General features: G+C 41.0%; 1 protein-coding gene and 1 long non-coding RNA gene across 3 annotated transcripts; both read right to left on the minus strand.

The window, feature by feature from the left end:
- Nucleotides 1-937: 937 nt before the first annotated feature.
- LOC121551919 lies at nucleotides 938-4,336 on the minus strand. Of its 2 annotated transcripts, XR_006657818.1 has the most exons (4): nucleotides 4,313-4,336; nucleotides 2,442-2,612; nucleotides 1,928-2,101; nucleotides 938-1,487 (listed from the first exon to the last, which is right to left on the minus strand). It is a non-coding gene; the product is annotated as an uncharacterized LOC121551919 (long non-coding RNA). The 2 variants fall into 2 exon arrangements; XR_005997116.2 differs by lacking the exon at nucleotides 4,313-4,336 and having other exon boundaries at nucleotides 2,442-2,651.
- A 1,076-nt stretch (nucleotides 4,337-5,412) lies between these two features.
- On the minus strand, nucleotides 5,413-19,769 carry LOC121550207 (NACHT, LRR and PYD domains-containing protein 3-like). The gene is made up of 3 exons (XM_045210718.1): nucleotides 19,654-19,769; nucleotides 6,427-6,719; nucleotides 5,413-6,122 (listed from the first exon to the last, which is right to left on the minus strand). Exons 2-3 carry the CDS (start codon nucleotides 6,701-6,703, stop codon nucleotides 5,413-5,415), a joined length of 987 nt encoding a protein of 328 aa, XP_045066653.1. The 5' UTR covers nucleotides 6,704-6,719; nucleotides 19,654-19,769.
- Between the last annotated feature and the right edge of the window lie 358 nt (nucleotides 19,770-20,127).

Genomic DNA, 20,127 nt, shown 5'->3' on the forward strand with positions numbered 1-20,127 from the left:
ACTGGTGACGCACCCCGTAGGATTCGTGCGTGGAGCAGGAACAGGCCGGGCTGGGCTGGTGACGCACATCGTGGACCTGGTGCGTGGAGTAGGAACAGGCCGGTCCGTACCGGGAACACACACCACTGGCCTTAACTGGGGATCAGGAACGGGCCGGACCGGACTGGTAACACACCTCAGTCTCTCACGCCGTGCCACAACAACTTCCCTCCCTCTACTCGCCAATGGCTCCCGTAATCCGATAGCCTTCTCTCCACATCTCCCTGTGGCAGCCTCCTGCTGCCCAGGCGCCCAAGCCATGTGCCCCCCCCCAAATTTTTTTGGGGGTTGCCTCTCGTCCTTCCGACGATGGCCCTGCTGATGCCGTTGCTCCTCTCCTGCCAGGTTCTCCCCCTTCATCGCCCTCCGGTACCGGACGGCCTCCTCCTGCGTAATATGTCCCCAGCCGAGGAGGACATCCACCAGCGTTCTCTCCTTACCCGGCGCTTCCTCCCCAAGAAATTCTTGGGTAGTACTCTCGGGCTTCCAGCCTTGCCTCCGTGCTGCCTCCTCATACTCGCCGCCTCTCGGCTTTAGCTGCCTCCAGCTCTTCACGAGGACGGCGATATTCTCCCGGTTGTGCCCAAGGCCCCTTACCATCCAGAATCTCCTCCCATGTCCATGAATCCTTTATGGGTGGATATAAATCCTGTGTAGGTGGATCCTGTTGCCGCTTGACACGCTGCTTGGTCCTTTTATGGTGGGTTTTTCTGTCACGACCGTCTTCAAAGGGAGTAGACCAAAGCGCAGCGTTTGAAGTGAACATGACTTTATTTATAAAGTGCACCACGAAAAACAATAAACAACGACGAAACGTGAAGTCCAACAGTACAAAGACTGAACACGGAACAAAAACCCACAAACACAAGGTGAAAACACACAGTTTAAATATGGCTCCCAATCAGAGATAACGAGCCGACAGCTGACACTCGTTACCTCCGATTGGGAGTCATATGACTAATCAAGACCAAACACCCAAACATAGAACTGAACAACTAGAAAACCCAACCTAGAAATACACCCAAATGAAAATGAACAACCCTGGCTCAATAATCAAAGTCCATGGAGCCAGAGTGTCACAGGATTTGCAAAAAGTCATCGACATAAGGGAAGTTTGTATTTTTTCACCTAACTTTGAACCTAAATCCAATGACAGGGTGACATTTTTTGTTGAATTCAGTTTGAAATCAGGTTAGTAGCTCAACCAAATATAAATCAAACAAGACGTTGAACTGATGTCTGTGCCCAGTGCCCAGTGGGAATAGTGTCTGATTCTACTTCCTTAAAATGGTAGCTTATATTTAATTTGACCAGTTGAGTAACTTGACAAAGACTCTTAGTGAGGTTAAGCTATTTCCTGTTTCATCACTAATAACACATTTCACATTTCTTCACAGCAGTCAACATTACATTTTTTCAGCTGCCAGTACTCTCCACAGTGGTCCACACTGTAAGAGAAGCAGAACAGTGATTCAGTAAAACACACACATACACACACTGATATCAGTTCAAATATTGTTTGTTGGATATTAAATGCAAGGGAGCAACTTTGGTTTTAGAAGTGGGGGGCAAAAAAATTTGTTTTGCTCCCAGTTGGATAAACACTCCAAAGAGCCTACCCGACCACTCGGAGGCGTCCACAAGGTCCTAAAGCACACCGTTTTGTATACCGTTTTGTATACACCGTTGCCTCATTTTGTATCACATTCCAATTATAAATCGGGGGGCACAAAATGCCATTTCAGAATGTGGCTGGGACATGTCCCCCCAGTCCCCAGTGAAAGTTGCGCCCCTGATTAAATGGTTAGAACTAACCCAGGAAACCTGAACCAAAATTGTCCATGTCACACATGCATTGACACAAACTCCACAAACCCTCACCACATACTTGAGTTTCTCCAATCTCTAGTGTGGATCCTCCAGTCCAACAGAGAGCTGCTTCGCTCCGGACTCTCCTGGGATATTGTAGCTCAGGTCCAGCTCTCTCAGGTAGGAGGGGTTTGACCTCAGAGCTGAGGCCAGAGAAGCACAGCCTTTCTTTGTGACCAGACAGCGTGACAACCTGCAGAGTAAATCACATATTTACACCCTCTAGTGGTGAAAAGGGAAATGGCAGGTGACGTTTGCATGTAAAAAATGACCTGATAACAATAATATTACAATCACATAATTCTATAACTAAAAACATTTGACTTCAATAAGTAAAGCATCTTGAAAATAAAAATAAACGATATCAAAAGATTGTGTATTTCTTCCTCTTCCAAACATTAATTTGCAGTTAGGTAACTATGACATTTAAATTCAGCTGAGACCAAACTCATTAGTCTGATATTGTCCTCTATAAATACTTGTAGATCACATAATGAACTATCCCCTTTAGTGAACTAATACAGACTACTGACCTCAGTGTCTGCAGTTTGCAGTGTGGATTCTCCAGTACAGCACAGAGCAGCTCCACTCCTGAATCCTGCAGGTTGTTGTCACTTAAGTCCAGCTCTCTTAGGTTTGAGGTTGAGTTGAAAGCTGAGGCCAAGGCTTCACAGCATTTCACAGTGAGGTTACACCCATTAAGCCTTTGAAAAGTAAAACACAATGAACATGAATTTAGACAACTGTGTGTACTATGTACATGTACAGAACATTTGAGAATCAACAATGAATATGTAATATGCTCATGTGGATTCTAACTGATGATATATACAGTACCAGTCAAAAGTTTGGACACACCTACTCATTCAAGGGTTTTTTCTTTATTTTTACTATTTAATAGAATAATAGTGAAGACATCAAAACTATGAAATAACACATACGGAATCATGTAGTAACCAAAAAAGTGTTAAACAAATCGAAATATATTTTATATTTGAGATTCTTCAAAGTAGCCACCCTTTGCCTTGATGACAGCTATGCACGCTCTTGGCATTCTCTCAACCAGCTTCATGAGGTAGTCACTTGGAATGCATTTCAATTAACAGGTGTGCCTTCTTAAAAGTTAATTTGTGGGATTTATTTCCTTCTTAATGCGTTTGAGCCAATCAGGTGTGTTGTGACAAAGTAGGGGTGGTATACAGAAGATAGACGTATTTGGTAAAAGACCAAGTCCATATTATGGCAAGAACAGCTCAAATAAGCAAAGAGAAACGACAGTTCATTACTACTTTAAGACATGAAGGTCAGTCAATACGGAACATTTCAAGAACTTTCAACGTTTCTTCAAGTGCAGTCGCAAAAACCATCAAGCGCAATGATGAAACTGGATCTAATGAAGACCCAGAGTTTTCTCTGCTGCAGAGGAAAGTTCATTGGAGTTACCAGCCTCAGAAATTGCAACCCAAATAAATGCTTCACAGAGTTCAAGTAACGGACACATCTCAACATCAACTGTTCAGAGGAGACTGCGTGAATAAGGCCTTCATGGTCGAAATGCTGTAAAGAAACCACTACTAAGGGACACCAATAATAAGAAGAGACTTGCTTGGGCCAAGAAACACGAGCAATGGACATTAGACTGGTGGAAATCTGTCCTTTGGTCTGATGAGTCCAAATTTTGGATTTTTGGTTCCAACCACCATGTCTTTGTAAGACGCAGAGTAGGTGAACGGATTATCTCTGCATGTGTAGTTTCCACGGTGAAGCATGGAGGAGGAGGTGTGATGGTGCTTTGCTGGTGACACTGTCAGTGATTTATTTAGAATTCAAGGCACACTTAATCAGCATGGCTACCACAGCATTCTGCAGCGATTCGCCATCACATCTGGTTTGCGCTTAGTGGGACTATCATTTGTTTTTCAACAGGACAATGACCCAACACACCTCCAGGCTGTGTAAGGGCTATTTGACCAAGAAGGAGAGTGATGGAGTGCTGCATCAGATGACCTGGCCTCCACAATCACCCGACCTCAACCCAATTAAGATGGATTGGGATGAGTCGGACCGCAGAGTGAAGGAAAAGCAGCCAACAAGTGCTCAGCATATGTGGGAACTCCTTCGAGACTGTTGGAAAAGCATTCCAAGTGAAGCTGGTTGAGAGAATGCCAAGAGTGGGCAAAGCAAAAACATTTAGATGAAAACATCTGAAATATATTTTCATTTGTTTAACACTTTTTGGTTACTACATGATTCCATATGTGTTATTTCATAGTTTTGATGTCTTCATTATTATTCTACAATGTAAAAAATAGTAAAAATAAAGAAAAACCCTTGAATGAGTAGGTGTGTCCAAACTTTTGACTGGTACTGTATATATATATATATTTTTAAAACATGTATTTACAGAGCAGTTGTGGAGGCTTTGACCACTGGCAGCAGCCTCAGAAGACCTTCCTCTGATCTGGAGTATTTCTTCAGGTCAAACACATCCAGCTCCTCTTCTGAAGTCAGCAACACAAAGACCAGAGCTGACCACTGTGCAGGTGACAGTTTGGTTTTGGACAGATTTCCTGAATGCAGGTATCTTTGGATCTCCTCCACTAGAGAATGGTCATTCAGTTCATTCAGGCAGTGGAACAGATTGATGCACCTCTCTGGAGAGGGAGTGTTCCTGATCTTCTTCTTGATGTACTTGATTGTTTCCTCATGGCACAGTGAGCTGCTTCTGGTGCTTCTTGTCTTTGTCAGTAGACCTTGTAAGTGCTTCTGATTGGACTCCAGTGAGAGGCCCAGAAGGAAACGGAGGAACAGGTCCAGGTGTCCATTCTCACTCTGTAAGGCTTTATCCACTGCATTCTGGTGGAAGGTGACAGCAGGGTTCAACGTGAACTTCATTTTAATATTTCTGATGAAGAATTGGTCTTTGGTCATTGGGTTTTCATTGCTGTTGTTGAAGGAGAGGAAAACGTATAACGCAGCCAGAAACTCCTGAACGCTCAGATGCACGAAGCAGTACACCTTGTCCTGGAACGGCCCATAGTCCTCCCTAAAGATCTGTGTGCACAGTCCTGAGTTCACTGAAGCTTCAATGACATCAATACCACACTTTTTCAGGTCTGCCTCATAGAAAATGAGGTTGCCATTTTCTAGCTGGTTAAAAGCAAGTTTCCCCAGTGCCATGAAGCTCTCTTTATACAAGTGTGGATCTCGCTCACCTTTCTTGTGATATTTCTCATTATTCTGTTTGATCTGAAATACCAGTAACCCAATAAATAATTGAGTCAGAGTCTTGGGCATCTCCTCATTCTTATCTGTACTCAACACATGCTCCAGAACTGAAGCTAAGATCCAACAGAAGACTGGTATGTGACACATGATGTGGAGGCTCCTTGATGTCTTTATGTGTGAGATGATTCTGTTGGCCAGGTCCTCATCCCTGTATCTGTTCCTGAAGTACTCCTCCTTCTGTGGCTCATTGAACCCTCGTACCTCTGTCCCTGGTCACTAGCTCTGGAGGTTATCAGCTAGATTCCCATTGATGAGGTTTGTCAGCAGCACGTCCACGGAGGTTGGCTCTGTGACATCACACCAGCTCTGACAGTTGTCGTAGTCGAGTGTCAGTCGGCACTCATCCAGACCATCAAGGACAAACAAAACTTTGTACTCGCTCTCATTGTAGTTTCTTGGTTTTTGCAATTTTGTTAAAATGTGATTCAAAAAGTCCCTCTCAATCACTCTAGTCTCTCTGACACATTTATGTAGAAGTTCCACTAAACTGTACTTTTTCCCCCTCAGCAAATTCAGCTCCCGAAAAGGGAGTGAAATTATGAATTGGATATCCTGATTGGCTTTCCCTTCAGCCCAATCCAGAATGAACTTCTGCACAGCAACTGTTTTTCCAATGCCAGCGACTCCCTTTGTCAGCACAGTTCTGATAGGTTTGTCTTTTCCAGATGATTGTTTTAAGATGTCATTGCAGATGATTTTAGCCTCTGGTCTTGCTGGATTCTTGGATGTCATCTCAATCTGTCTCACCTCATGTTCATTATTGACCCCTCCACTTCCTCCCTCTGTGATGTAGAGCTCTGTGTAGATCTCATTGAGAAGTTGCTTATCGCCCTGCTTTGCCACCCCGTTGAATACATGCTGAAACTTCTCTTTTAGTTTCAGTTTGAGTTCTTGTTGGTACTTCTCAACAACTTCATCCGAAGGACCTGACAATGGTTATAGAATAGTTAGCAAGTAGGCAAGCATATGCTGTTCTCTAGATGCTCAACAATACACAATAAACAAATATATTTTTAGTTTCTTTTACATTATATCTGGTTATTGGAAAAATCTAAGCACATGAAATTAATGCAAAAAGAAAAGGGGTAGTTTTACAGGGTTAGCCAATAACAAACTGTATATAACTTATTTTAGAATGCATATAGAATTTCTTATTTCAACAATACAGTATAATATATATTTATTTGCTCAAAACCTTAGAGACACAAGCACCTATGAATTCTGAGTTACCTGTTGGACAGTCTCTTTTTAGCTTCTCAGCGAGATCGTTACGGCTCATCCTCTTCAGGACCTCCAGTGTGATCATCACAGCCCCATTTTCCCTGTATTTCTGCACCATCTGATCCACTGTGTCCTGTCTGTCAGATTTCTCCAGCTGGCACTTTGGAATGTGAAGGAAGCCATCCAGCAGGTTATCTATAGTTAGATGCCACTTAAACTTATTCAGCTCCTCAGAGCCAAGATCCTCCAGAATGGCCAGGAGCCGCTCTTTAATAGATGGGGTCATTGTAGGTCCGTGGAGACTGTTAAACAACAGAGCATGTAGCATCATAATCTATACCCCCAGACCAAGGGCTAACATCTGCACTATTGTGAGAAACAAATGTACTATTATTATTTGCTATGACTTACATTACTACTATTTTCCACTTAATATTTAGTAAAACATTTAGATATACCCCAGTAGACAACAGGACAAACCATTTAAAACTCTGATGTCCTCTGGTGGCATTTACACATATTGTAAACTACCATTAGATACATTTTGATTTCAAACACATACTTAGACCTGTTAAAAAAGGTAAGAACCGTGGGATTCTGGTACAACAACGTGACCATGACAGAGCAACAGCCGGTAAAGAAAAGCTATTAAAAAAAATACGAGTTTACTGTATTTTTGGATTTGGTTCCCAAATTGTCCCCATGTTGGGGAATAAGAGGTTTGAAAGTCTAGGTTTGAAATAAAATACGTGTTACCAATTACCATTCCAAAAGGATATAAAAAATATATAAATAAATAATTGTCATATCTTTTATCTAATGGTGGTGCTCTAAACATGTGTAAAAGCCTTTTTAACCCCTGTAGGTCTGAGCCTTTAGATCGCAATATCTACTAAGCTAACATATGGATTTGTATTAAGATGGTCATAAAATTGATCATTTAGCCATTTGATTTTGAATTTTAGGATCCCTGTAGGTACATTTTTTAAAATAAAACAATTATTTGATGAAACATTGAATTTGGCCTTTACTGCTATAGCCCATAGAAGCGCATTGAATAACACATTCATAAATGGCAAAACAGACAGTCAAAAAATAAATCATAAGTGTCTGTCCGGAAGATGGCGGCCGTTTTATGGACTCTTAACCAACCGTGCTATTTTGTGTGTTTTTTCGCATTGTTTGTAACTTATTTTGTACATAATGTTGCTGCTACCGTCTCTTATGACCGAAAAGAGCTTCTGGACATCAGAACAGCGATTACTCACCTTGAACTGGACAAATAATTTTTATTTAATGAGTCGGACGAGAGGGATTTGCTCCAGACACCCGACAGGGCCCTCATCCCCGTCATTCGCAGTAGAAAGAAAAGGAGATATTGCAGAAGGAGATCGGGGTTCCTGGTAAGGAGCCGGTGACGAGTGGCTAATCTGCTTTTGCCATCAATACTATTGTCCAATTTACAATCACTTGATAATAAAGTGGACGAATTACAGGCACGAATATCCTACCAACGGGACATTAAAAACTGTAATATCTTATGTTTCACCGAGTTGTGGCTGAACGACGACATGGATAACATACAGCTGGCGGGTTATACACTGTATCGGCAGGATAGAACAGCAGCCTCTGGTAAGACAAGGGGTGGCGGTCTATGCAAAGGAAATCTCAAGGTTTTGCTCGCCTGAGGAAGAGTATCTCATGATAAGCTGTAGACCACACTATCTACCAAGAGAGTTTTCATCCATTGTCTTCGTAGCTGTCTATTTACCACCACAAACCGATGCTGGCACTAAGACCGCACTCAATTAACTGTATACGGCCATAAGCAAACAGGAAAACGCTCATCAAGAGGCGGCACTCCTGGTGGCCGGGGACTTTAATACAGGGAAACTTAAATCAGTATAACCTCATTTCTACTAGCATGTTAAATGTGCAACCAGAGGGAAAAAAAACTCCAGACCACCTTTGCTCCACACACAGAGACCCATACAAATCTCTCCCTCGCCCTCCATTTGGCAAATCTGACCATAATTCTATCCTCCTGATTCCTGCTTACAAGCAAAAACGAAAGCAGGAAGCACCAATGACTCGTCAATAGAAAAGTGGTTAGATGAAGCAGATGCTAAGCTACAGGACTGTTTTGCTAGCACAGACTGGAATATGTTCCGGGATTCTTCAGATGGCATTGAGGAGTTTACCACATCAGTCACTGGGTTCATCAATAAGTGCATCGATGACGTTGTCCCCACAGTGACTGTACGTACATACCCCAACCAGAAGCCATGGATTACAGGCAACATCCACACTGAGCTAAAGGGTAGAGCCTCCGCTTTCAAGGAGCGGGACTCTAACCCGGAAGCTTATAAGAAATCCCGCTATGGCCTCCGACGAACCATCAAACAGGCGAAGCGTCAATACAGGACTACGATTGAATCGTACTACACCGGCTCCGATGCTCGTCGGCTGTGGCAGGGCTTGCGAACTATTACAGACTACAAAGGGAAGCACAGCCGTGAGCGTCGAAGCAAGTAACACTGAAACATTACATTTACATTTAAGTCATTTAGCAGACGCTCTTATCCAGAGCGACTTACAAATTGGTGCATTCAACTTAGGATAGCCAGTGGGACAACCACATCTCGATCACATGCATGAGAGCATCAGCTGTTCCGGACGACTGTGTAATCACGCTCTCCGTAGCCGATGTGAGTAAGACCTTTAAACAGGTCAACATTCACAAGACCGCAGGGCCAGACGGATTACCAGGACGTGTCTTCACTGATATTTTCAACCTCTCCCTGTTTGAGTCTGTAATACCAACATGTTTCAAGCAGACCACCATAGTCCCTATGCCGAAGAACACTAAGGTAACCTGCATAAATGACTATCGACCCGTAGCACTCACGTCTGTAGCCATGAAGTGCTTTGAAAGGCTGGTCATGGCTCTCATAAACGCCATTATCCCAGAAACCCTAGACCCACTCCAATTTGCATACCGCCCAAACAGATCCACAGATGATGCAATCTCTATTGCACTCCACACTGCCCTTTCACACCTGGACAAAAGGAACACCTATGTGAGAATGCTATTCATTGACTACAGCTCATTGTTCAACACAGGGGATGTAGCTCAGTTGGTAGAGCATGGCGTTTGCAACGCCAGGGTTGTGGGTTCGATAAAATAATGTATGCGCTAACTGTAAGTCGCTCTGGATAAGAGCGTCTGCTAAATGACTAAAATGTAAAAAATAGTGTTCCTCATCACTAAGCTAAGGACCCTGGGACTAAACACCTCCCTCTGCAAATGGATCCTGGACTTCCTGACGGGCCGCCCCCAGGTGGTAAGGGTAGGTAACAACACATCAGCAAAGCTGATCCTCAACACGGGTTCCCTCAGGGGTGCGTGCTCAGTCCCCTCCTGTACTCCCTGTTCACCCTTGACTGCATGGCCAGGCACGACTCCAACACCATCATTAAGTTTGCCGATGACACAACAGTGGTAGGCCTGATCACCGACAACGACGAGACAGCATTTAGGGAGGAGGTCAGAGACCTGGCATGTGGTGCCAGGACAACAACCTCTCCCTCAACATGATCAAGACAAAGGAGATGATTGTGGACTACAGGAAAAAGAAGAGGACCGAGCACGCCCCCATTCTCATCGACGGGCTGTAGTGGAGCAGGTTGAGAGCTTCAAGTTCCTTGGTGTCCACATCACCAACGAACTATCATGGTCCAAGCACACCAAGACAGTCGTGAAGAGGGCACGACAAAGCCTATTCCCCCTCAGGAGACTAAAAAGATTTGGCATGGGTCCTCAGATCCTCAAAAGGTTCTACAGCTGCACCATCGAGAGCATCCTGACTGGTTGCTTCACTGCCTGGTATGACAACTGCTTGGCCTCCGACTGCAAGGCACTACAGAGGGTAGTGCGTAAGGCCCAGTACATCAATGGGGCCAAGCTTCCTGCCATCCAGGACCTCTATACCAGGCGGTGTCAGAGGAAGGCCCTAGTCATAGACTGTTCTCTCTGCTACCACATGTCAAGAGGTACCGGAGCACCAAGTCTAGGTCCAAGAGGCTTCTAAACAGCTTCTACCCCCAAGCCATAAGACTCCTGAACATCTAATCAAATGACTACCCAGACTATTTGCATTGCCCCTCTTTTACGCTGCTGCTTCTCTCTGTTTATTATCTATGCATAGTCACTTCAATAACTCTACCTACATGTACATATTACCCCAATTACCTCGACTAACCGGTGCCCCCGCATATTGACTCGGTACCGGTACCCCCTGTATATAGCCTCACTATTGTTATTTTTACTGCTGCTCTTTAATTAAATGTTACTTTTATTTCGTATTATTTTATATTGTATTTTTTGTGATTTTTTTGGGGTATTCTTTATAAAAACTGCATTGTTGGTTAAGGGCTTGTAAATAAGCATTTCACTGTAAGGTCTACACCTGTTGTATTCGATTAGATTTTTATATCTAAGAGACATAGTCTAAGAAAACTCAGGGGGGGGGGGGGAAATGTCGACCCATGTTTGGTCACGTTATTTTTGGCACATTTGACCCCCTATGCACGTTTTGCAATTTTTACAGCCTGAGGCTTGTAGATGTCATAGAGCCAAACAACTGTCATGTTCATGAGAGTCTCCCCTTTCGATATTGGTGACATTCGTTTGTAGCTCACACAGTTCGGGTTTTACTCTCTCATGTGTAGAAAAAATATCAGTTACACAAGCCCCATGTTCTAGAATAGGCGCAAAACTTCACATCGGCGGAAAGAGGGGATTGAGCTGAAGCCACCACACATACCGGTAAATCTCTAGTATAAACACACGGGGAGCTATTCAATATTCAAAATGACAGTGCAGGGCTTTCAAAAACAACTGGGAACTCTGAAATCTCCCACTTCCGACTTCAGTGCTTTCGCGACAACTGGGAAGTCAAAGAAAATGAGCTCTGACTGGGATAAAATCATTTTGAATGGTCATCCAACTCGGAATTCCAAGTCTGGAACTCTGGCCTCTTTCAAGAGGTCCGACCTGAAGATCACTGATGTCATGATTTGACCTCGTTTTTTTCCAAGTCCCCAGTTGTCTTGAAAGCACCATGTGCAACGTGCCATGGGTCTGCCATGCCTTCATTTATCGTTTTACAGGAACGATATGCAGTACATATGAGGAGAAAGCTGAAGTCGTAACCCTTTCACTGATGTAATCCGATCTCATGTCTGATTCCCAGTTCATCCACTAGATCACGGTAGAAGATCAAATGACGTGACTTGGCCAATTGAAACCAGATGCGTCTAGTTTGATCTGGTTTGGGTAGTACCTCACTGTCCGAAAACGACTGAACGGATTTTCAAGCCTGACATCTTAAAATGACCCTAGCAATGGTTCTTTAAATAACTTTAATGATGTTTCTCGAAATCTTTACACATTAATACAAAATTAAATGTATTGAGTCAATAAGTATTCAACCCCTTTGTTATGGCAAGCCTAAATAAGTTCAGGAGTAAAAATGTGCTTAACAAGTCACATAAGTTGCATGGACTCACTCTGTGTGCAATAATTGTGTTTACCATGATTTTTAAATGACTACCTCGTCTCTGTACCCCACACATACAATTATCTATAAGATCCCTCAGTTGAGCAGTGAATTTCAAACACAGATCCAACCACGTAGACCAGGGAGGTTTTCCAATGCCTCGCAAAGAAGGGCACCTATTGGTAAACAAACTATACGTGCCGTCCAAGGCAGCACAACACAACATACCTTAACACGGAACAAGATCCCACAACCCACTAGTGCCAATAGGCTGCCAAAGTATGGTCCCCAATCAGAGACAACGAGCTACAGCTGCCTCTGATTGGGAACCACCCAGGCCAACATAGATCTACACGATCTAGATCTAAACATAGAAAATCAACATAGCAAAACACAACACAGAAAATACACACCCTGACTCAACAAATACGAGTCCCCAGAGTCAGGGCGTGACAAAAATATTTGTTTACTGGAATTTGTCTTTCAGCATCAGTAGAACACACCCGACTGTCCTCCACCAGTCATACAAGGAGAATGGTCCTGTGCCTCCCATCAGAAAGAGAGCCGGCCCAAGCAAGAACAGGTTACACCTGAAGCACGAGGACTTGCAGAGAGTTGTGAACTTCATCAACAACTACGCAGAGGATAATGCAATAGTATTACCAGGACGCCACCCAGGACACAAACACTTTGGTGGAAAGCTGCTGCCATCTCATGTGACATAAGCAGCGGTGTGGCGTCTCTACAAGGAATCGATGACAACACTTGGTATGTAAAGCATAAACAGCACGTCTTTTGATTATTTTAATTTACCTCCAACATGATTGGCACTACTTTTATTGATCTCACATTATTTGTGTATTTTCCAGAGGTACGTGTAGTCGGGCTGTCTTCCATCGGGAATCTGTGGAGAAAATTGCTGCCCCACATCTCAAGCACTAAGCCCAGGACAGACCTGTGCTGGCAGTGCCATAGGAATAACTATTAGGTCTTCAGATCTGCCAATCTGCCAGAAGATGTTAAATCAGCCAAGCTGAAGAAGCAAGAGAAGCATCTCCTGCTTGTTCAGAGTGAACGGTCTGTCTACCAGAAGATGGTTGCTGACTGCAAGACCACCTGTCAAGACCTGCAGTTGTCTCTGGAGGGCCCTACTGAACCAGCAAGCAAAGACATCAGGATGCATTACTGCTTTGATTTAGCTCAACAAGTAAGCAACATTTCCTCCTTTATACTGATTAAGGACATATATACACTACTGTCACATCTCCTCCTCTACATTGCCTCTTCATATCCTCAGTACTCGTCACAACTACTAGTCAAAAGTTACTCATTCAAGGGTTTTTCTTAATTTTTTACTATTTTCTACATTGTAGAATAATAGTGAAGACATCAAAAATATGAAATAACACATATGGAATCATGTAGTAACCAAAAAAGTGTTAAACAAATCAAAATATATTTTATATTTGAGATTCTTCAAAGTAGCCATGCCTTGATGACAACTTTGCACACTCTTGGCGTTCTCTCAACCAGCTTCATGAGGTAGTCACCTGGAATGCATTTCAATTAATGCGTTTGAGCCAATCAGTTGTGCTGTGACAAGGTAGGGGTGGTATACAGAAGATAGCCCTATTTGGTAAAATACCAAGTCCATATTATGGCAAGAACAGCTCAAATACGCAAAGAGAAACGACGTTCCATCATTACTTTAAGACATGAAGGTCAGTCAATCCGGAAAATGTCAAGAACTTTGAACGTTTCTTCAAGTGCAGTCGCAAAAACCATCAAGCGCTATGATGAAACTGGCTTTCATGAGGACCGCCACAGGAAAGGAAGACCCAGATTTACCTCTGCAGCAGAGGATAAGTTCATTAGAGTTAACTGCACCTCAGATTGCAGCCCAAATAAATGCTTCACAGAGTTCAAGTAACAGACACATCTCAACATCAACTGTTCAGAGGAGACTGCGTGAATCAGGCCTTCATGGTCGAATTGCTGCAAAGAAACCTCTACTAAAGGACACCAATAATAAGAAGAGACCTGCTTGGGCCAAGAAACACAAGCAATGGACATTAGAACGGTGGAAATTTGTCCTTTGGTCTGGAGTCCAAATTTGAGATTTCTGGTTCCAACTGCCATGTCTTTGTGAGACGCGGGTGTATTTTACGGTGTATTTCCCACCGTAAAGCATGGAGGAGGTGTTATGGTGTGGGGGTGCTTTGCTGGTTACACTGTCAGTGATTTATTTAGAATTCAAGGCACACTTAACAAGCATTGCTACCACAGCATTATGAAGCAATACGCCATCCCATCTGGTTTGGATTTAGTGGGACTATGATTTGTTTTTCAACAGGACAATGACCCAACACACCTCCAGGCTGTGTAAGGGCTATTTGACCAAGAAGGAGAGTGATGGAGTGCTGCATCAGATGACCTGGCCTCCACAATACCCCCACCTCAACCCAATTGAGATGGTTTGGGATGAGTCGAATGGCAGAGTGAAGGAAAAGCAGCCAACAAGTGCTCAGCATATGTGGGAACTCCTTCAAGACTGTTGGAAAAGCATTCCAGGTGAAGCTGGTTGAGAGAATGCCAAGAGTGTGCAAAGCTGTCATCAAGGCAAAGGGTGGCTACTTTGAAGAATCTCCAATATAAAATATATTTTGATTTGTTTAACATTTTTTTGATTACTACATGATTCCATATGTGTTATTTCATAGTCTTCACTATTATTCTACAATTTAGTTTGAAAATAAAGAAAAAACCCTTGAATGAGTAGGTGTGTCCAAACTTTTGACTGGTACAATAGATTCCCTTGTTCATGCGTGGTTTGGATGGACCAGTTCATCACCGGGGGCGAGTTCCCAGTCATCAGCACTATCTGCAGTGCCTCTATTCACATCACTGTCTCCTAACACACATGTCACACGTTGCTGCTACTATTTATTTGTTTATCCTGCTGCTCAGCCACTTTACCCCTGATTGTATGCATGTAACTACCTCATCTGTCAACAGTATCACTGATATTGTTATTGATAATGTTCTTGTACATACTGTATATTATTTATTAATATATTATTATTATTTATTACTGTATATTATTTCTCTACTGGCATTGACACTATCTATTTCTGATATTGCTACTATGCATGTAACCATTTGGCTGTACCGTTTACACCTTCTGTAGGGACCCATCCACTTAGCGAGATGTGGCTGGGGGTTATAGCATTTCTTTAACATGACCCCATCAATTTAGACAAGTGTGTCTGGGTAAGCGTCATCTAATATTTATAAAATATTTTTTAATCTGGACACTTTCTGTTTACATGGAATTGTTCCTTATTTTAGGCTACTACTTTGACCACTTTTAGTCTTCATCTTTACTACACTACTCACTCTGTTTAGCACATGACCTCACATGTGAATCCTTAAAGAGATGGGTGGGGCTAAAGCTTAAGAGGGTGTGAACGATGATGAATGGGTTTAGACAAAGAAGAGCGTAGGTTTCTTTGTCTAACATAACATAGGTACAGCGAATCCCCTTATTGTATGGGACACCTTTAAATGTGCCTTTAGAGGCCATGCAATTCAGTACTCATCTCGAAAACAAAAGCAATTTAGGTCAAAAGAGTTTATACTAAGAAAGGAAATAGAAAGTCTAACAGAACAGATAGATGGCAATAAAAACTGTAACATAGAGGCTCAGAATAAATTAGAGGAAAAACAAAAAGAAATGGAAAAACTTATTCAAGAAAGATCAAGTGTAATATATTATAAAAATAAAGCAAACTGGATGGAATATGGGGAAAAATGCACAAAATTCTTTTTTAATCTTCAACATAGGAATGCTACCAAAAAGAACTTAATGAAACTGGTTACAATTGACGGAGTCACCCATAATTCACCTAATGATATTTTGAAGGAAGAAACAAAGTACTTTAAGCATATGTTTTCTTTTCAGTCGCCTCCATCTCCTCTAACTGAAGCTAATTGTAGAGATTTTTTTTCTATTGATAATGTCAAATTAACAGCCACACAGAAAGACTCATGTGAAGGTGAAATTACAGAGGAGGAACTTCTGGATGCAATTAAAGACTTTAAGTCCGGGAAAACTCCAGGGTTGGATGGCATACCAATCGAGGTATACCAAACCTTTTTTGATATACTAAGAGGACCGTTATTAGCATGTTTTAACTACTCCTATGTAAATGGTAGATTATCTGACACTCAAGAAGAAGGTCTGATCTCATTATTACTGAAACAGGATACAAGTGGAAAATATAAAGATCCAGTCCATTTACAAAATTGGAGGCCCCTTACACTTCAGTGTTGTGATGCAAAAATCCTAGCAAAATGTATAGCGCATAGAATTAAAAAGGTATTGTCGGATATTATTCATTCTAATCAGACAGGTTTTTTACATGGAAGATACATTGGAGATAATATAAGGCAAGTATTGGAAACAATAGAACACTATGGAAAATATGGGAAACCAGGCCTGCTATTCATAGCAGACTTCGAAAAGGCATTTGATAAAGTTCGACTGGGATTTATATATAAATGCCTGGAGCATTTCAATTTTGGAGAATCTCTTATAAAATGGGTCAAAATCATGTATAATAACCCTAGGTGTAAAATAGTAAATAATGGCTATTTCTCAGAAAGTTTTAAACTGTCAAGAGGAGTGAAACAAGGTTGTCCACTATCGGCATATCTATTTATTGTGGCCATCGAGATGTTAGCTATTAAAATCAGATCCAATAATAATATCAGAGGATTAGAAATACAGGGCTTAAAAACAAAGGTGTCATTGTACGCAGATGATTCATGTTTTCTTTTAGATCCACAACTAGAATCCCTCCACAGCCTCATAGAGGATCTAGATACATTTTCTAACCTCTCTGGATTAAAACCAAATTATGACAAATGTACTATATTACGTATTGGATCACTAAAAAATACAATTTTTACATTACCATGTAGTTTACCAATAAAATGGTCTGATGGTGATGTGGATATACTCGGAATACATATCCCAAAGGAAATAAATGATCTCACTTCAATAAATTTTAATAGAAAGTTAGCAAAAATAGATAAGATCTTACTACCATGGAAAGGAAAATACCTGTCAATTTGTGGAAAAATCACCCTGATTAACTCTTTAGTATTATCCCAGTTTACCTATTTGCTTATGGTCTTGCCTACGCCTAGCAAACAGTTTTTAAATTATATGAGAAAAAAATATTCAAATTTATTTGGAACGGCAAGCCAGACAAAATTAAAAGAGCATATTTATATAATGAATATGAATTCGGAGGACAGAAATCATTAAATATTAAAGCATTAGACCTATCACTAAAATCTTCAGTCATCCAAAAGTTATACTTAAATCCGAACTGGTTCTCAAGCAAATTTGTAAGATTGTCTCACCCACTGTTCAAGAAAGGCCTTTTTCCCTTTATTCAGATTACAACCTCTCACTTTCAGTTATTTGAAAAGGAAATAATCTCCCAAATGTCACTATTTCTAAAACAAGCCATAGAAAGTTGGTTGCAATTTCAATTTAATCCTCCAGAAACGACAGAACAAATAATGCAACAAATATTGTGGTTAAATTCAAATATACTAATTGACAAAAAACCTTTATTTTTTGACAGAATGTTTAAAAAATGTATAATCTTCGTAAATGATATCATCGGTAGGACTGGTGGAGTTATGTCGCACATGCAGCTAACAAAAACATATGGAAATGTCTGCTCTACCCAAAATTACAACCAAATAATTGCAGCCTTACCGCAAAAGTGGAAGAGGAAAGTTGAAGGGGGAGAAAGTAAGGAACTTGTCTGTCGGCCTTGCATTAAAGAACATAATTTGTTAAGGAAAACTGTGATAAATAAAAAAGTATATCAGTTTCACTTAAGGACCAAAGGATTGACAGCCGTCCCATATAGATTGCAAAATAGTTGGGAAGAGATCTTTGACGTACCGATCCCATGGCATAGTGTTTATGAACTGACACGCAAAACGACACCGGATTCAAAAATTAGAATCTTTCAATTTAAATTATTATATAAAATTCTTGCTACCAATAGAATGTTATTTATATGGGGGATACAATCTTCCCAGCTCTGCAGATTTTGCTGTGAAGAGATAGAATCATTAGATCATTTGTTTTGGTTCTGTCCATTTGTAGCTTGTTTTTGGACACAGGTCCAGGAATGGCTAAAGGATTGCAATATTTACCTGGAACTAACCTTGCAGATAGCATTACTGGGTGATCTGAAAAGTCATAGTCAATCAATCAATAATATAATAATACTTTTAGCAAAAATGTTTATTTTTAATTCACAATCTGTAGAAGCAATGAGAATAGAAAGGTTCAGAACTTTTGTAAAACATCACAGTACGGTTGAAATATATATGGCAAATAGAAATCCTATATGGATGGTGTTAAGAGATAGATGGGAGGTATTGAATAGAGTTGAAGGATGGGACTAATAACAAATAACAACAAATAATAACAAAGATAGCTAATAATGTAAGCCTACTGTGTCCATAATAAGTATATAGGTTGTATGTTGGGAGCTTTTGGGAAAGAGCACAGTTAGAAAGATATGGCATTTAGAAGCAAACCGGATGGACATCATGAAAATGATCGGAGTGGTTGAGAGTAGAAGAAGTTCAGGAGCAAAAAATAAATAAATATATATATATATATATATATATATATATATAGAATTATTGTAAAATTAACTCTGTCCATAAGGTGTAGATAGTAAGTATAGACCGGAAGTAGAGGCCTGGGCGTTGTTGTTCACTAATTTACTCCAAGTAGGGAAAGGATGGTGGGGTTGAAAAGTAATAAAGGGGAATATATATATAAAAAATAAAATAAAACATGGGGGATTTGAAGTGATGCAGACAATTACATTGATAGAAGATACAATCTATCTGCAATATTAAGCTGATCCATTCCCCCAAAAAAAAAAAAAAAAAAAAAAGAGATTGTATCTTCTATCAATGTAATTGTCTGCAATTCTTCTTTTCTCAGAAGTGGGCCTACAGGTTTGTCAACTTTCAAAGCAGAATTACTTTCCCATTGTTCCTTAAATGCAGTGTATGATGTCCCATTTTCTAGCTCTGTGTCTCTGCTTTTATCCAATGGAGAAAAAAAAAAACACAATTTCAAATGTTGCTACATAAGACTGAATCAAGGCGGTCGGTCTCATTTTAGAGTAAAATTATGAAAACGCCACACTCACCCGGTTGGGAAAGATCCAGAATATAGTGATTGCCGGCCATCAAAATCAGCCTACATCTAGCCTATGTATTGCACACTGTGACATTTTTATTTTTTATTTTTTTATCATAGTATATGTATGGATGTCAACCCCAATATTCATCATCACCAATCAACTGCATTACACTTAAAAATGGCTTTAACTACCACCACCGATTTCTATACCAGCTTATAGTATGAGCATTTAGCAGAATTTTTTTCTCATCTTGAAAAAGGTAAACTTCTAAATGTTACGCAGCGAAAACAGCCAAATATATCCAAATCGGATTTTAGTTAACACTGTGGACCTGTTAGAACACGTAAATCATGACGTATTTAACTGTTAGATCAGATTTTTCAAACGATTTTTCAAATGTTAAAATACACATACACTACCTGTTTATAACTGGTGCAATTGGTATTCCATCGGTCTGATAGGCCTGTTCATTGGGCTAGTCACAAAGCAACACTTTGGTTGTCGGGATAAAGCTCTGTTTCAATGTATCCAAAAGTATCCATTAGCTACTGACTGTTCCAACTTTACAACAGTGGAAGTTCACTTGTTATGTGGGAAAGACACAGACATAGGGCGATAACCGCTCTAACCTGTTTTAACACTGTTGGGTTCTATTTTCTAAATAATTGGATTGATGGGATGACTAACTTAGAAAGAATGCATTCTTGACTGGGCTAATGTAGGTTGTGACACCTGGCAAGCTGTGATTGATGTGAAGAGCTGTTTTAGGGGGTAAAGGGAGATAGGGATTTGTGTCTCCAGATGCTGGAATATACTGGTTCTTTGTGATCTGTGAACCTTCCTTGGACGTAGGAATGGTGTCTAAGGGAGCTGGCTCTTCTCACTATGACAGG

The sequence above is a fragment of the Coregonus clupeaformis genome, chromosome 35 (genome assembly GCF_020615455.1).
Source record: "Coregonus clupeaformis isolate EN_2021a chromosome 35, ASM2061545v1, whole genome shotgun sequence".
NCBI lineage: Eukaryota > Metazoa > Chordata > Actinopteri > Salmoniformes > Salmonidae > Coregonus > Coregonus clupeaformis.

Bases quoted from the DNA above. Each gene is read 5' to 3' on its own strand.
- LOC121550207 (XM_045210718.1), bottom strand. From the start codon at position 6,703: ATGACCCCATCTATTAAAGAGCGGCTCCTGGCCATTCTGGAGGATCTT. The intron at 6,123-6,426 runs GTAACTCAGAAT...AACCATTGTCAG, and splicing joins AAAAAGAGACTGTCCAACAG to GTCCTTCGGATGAAGTTGTT.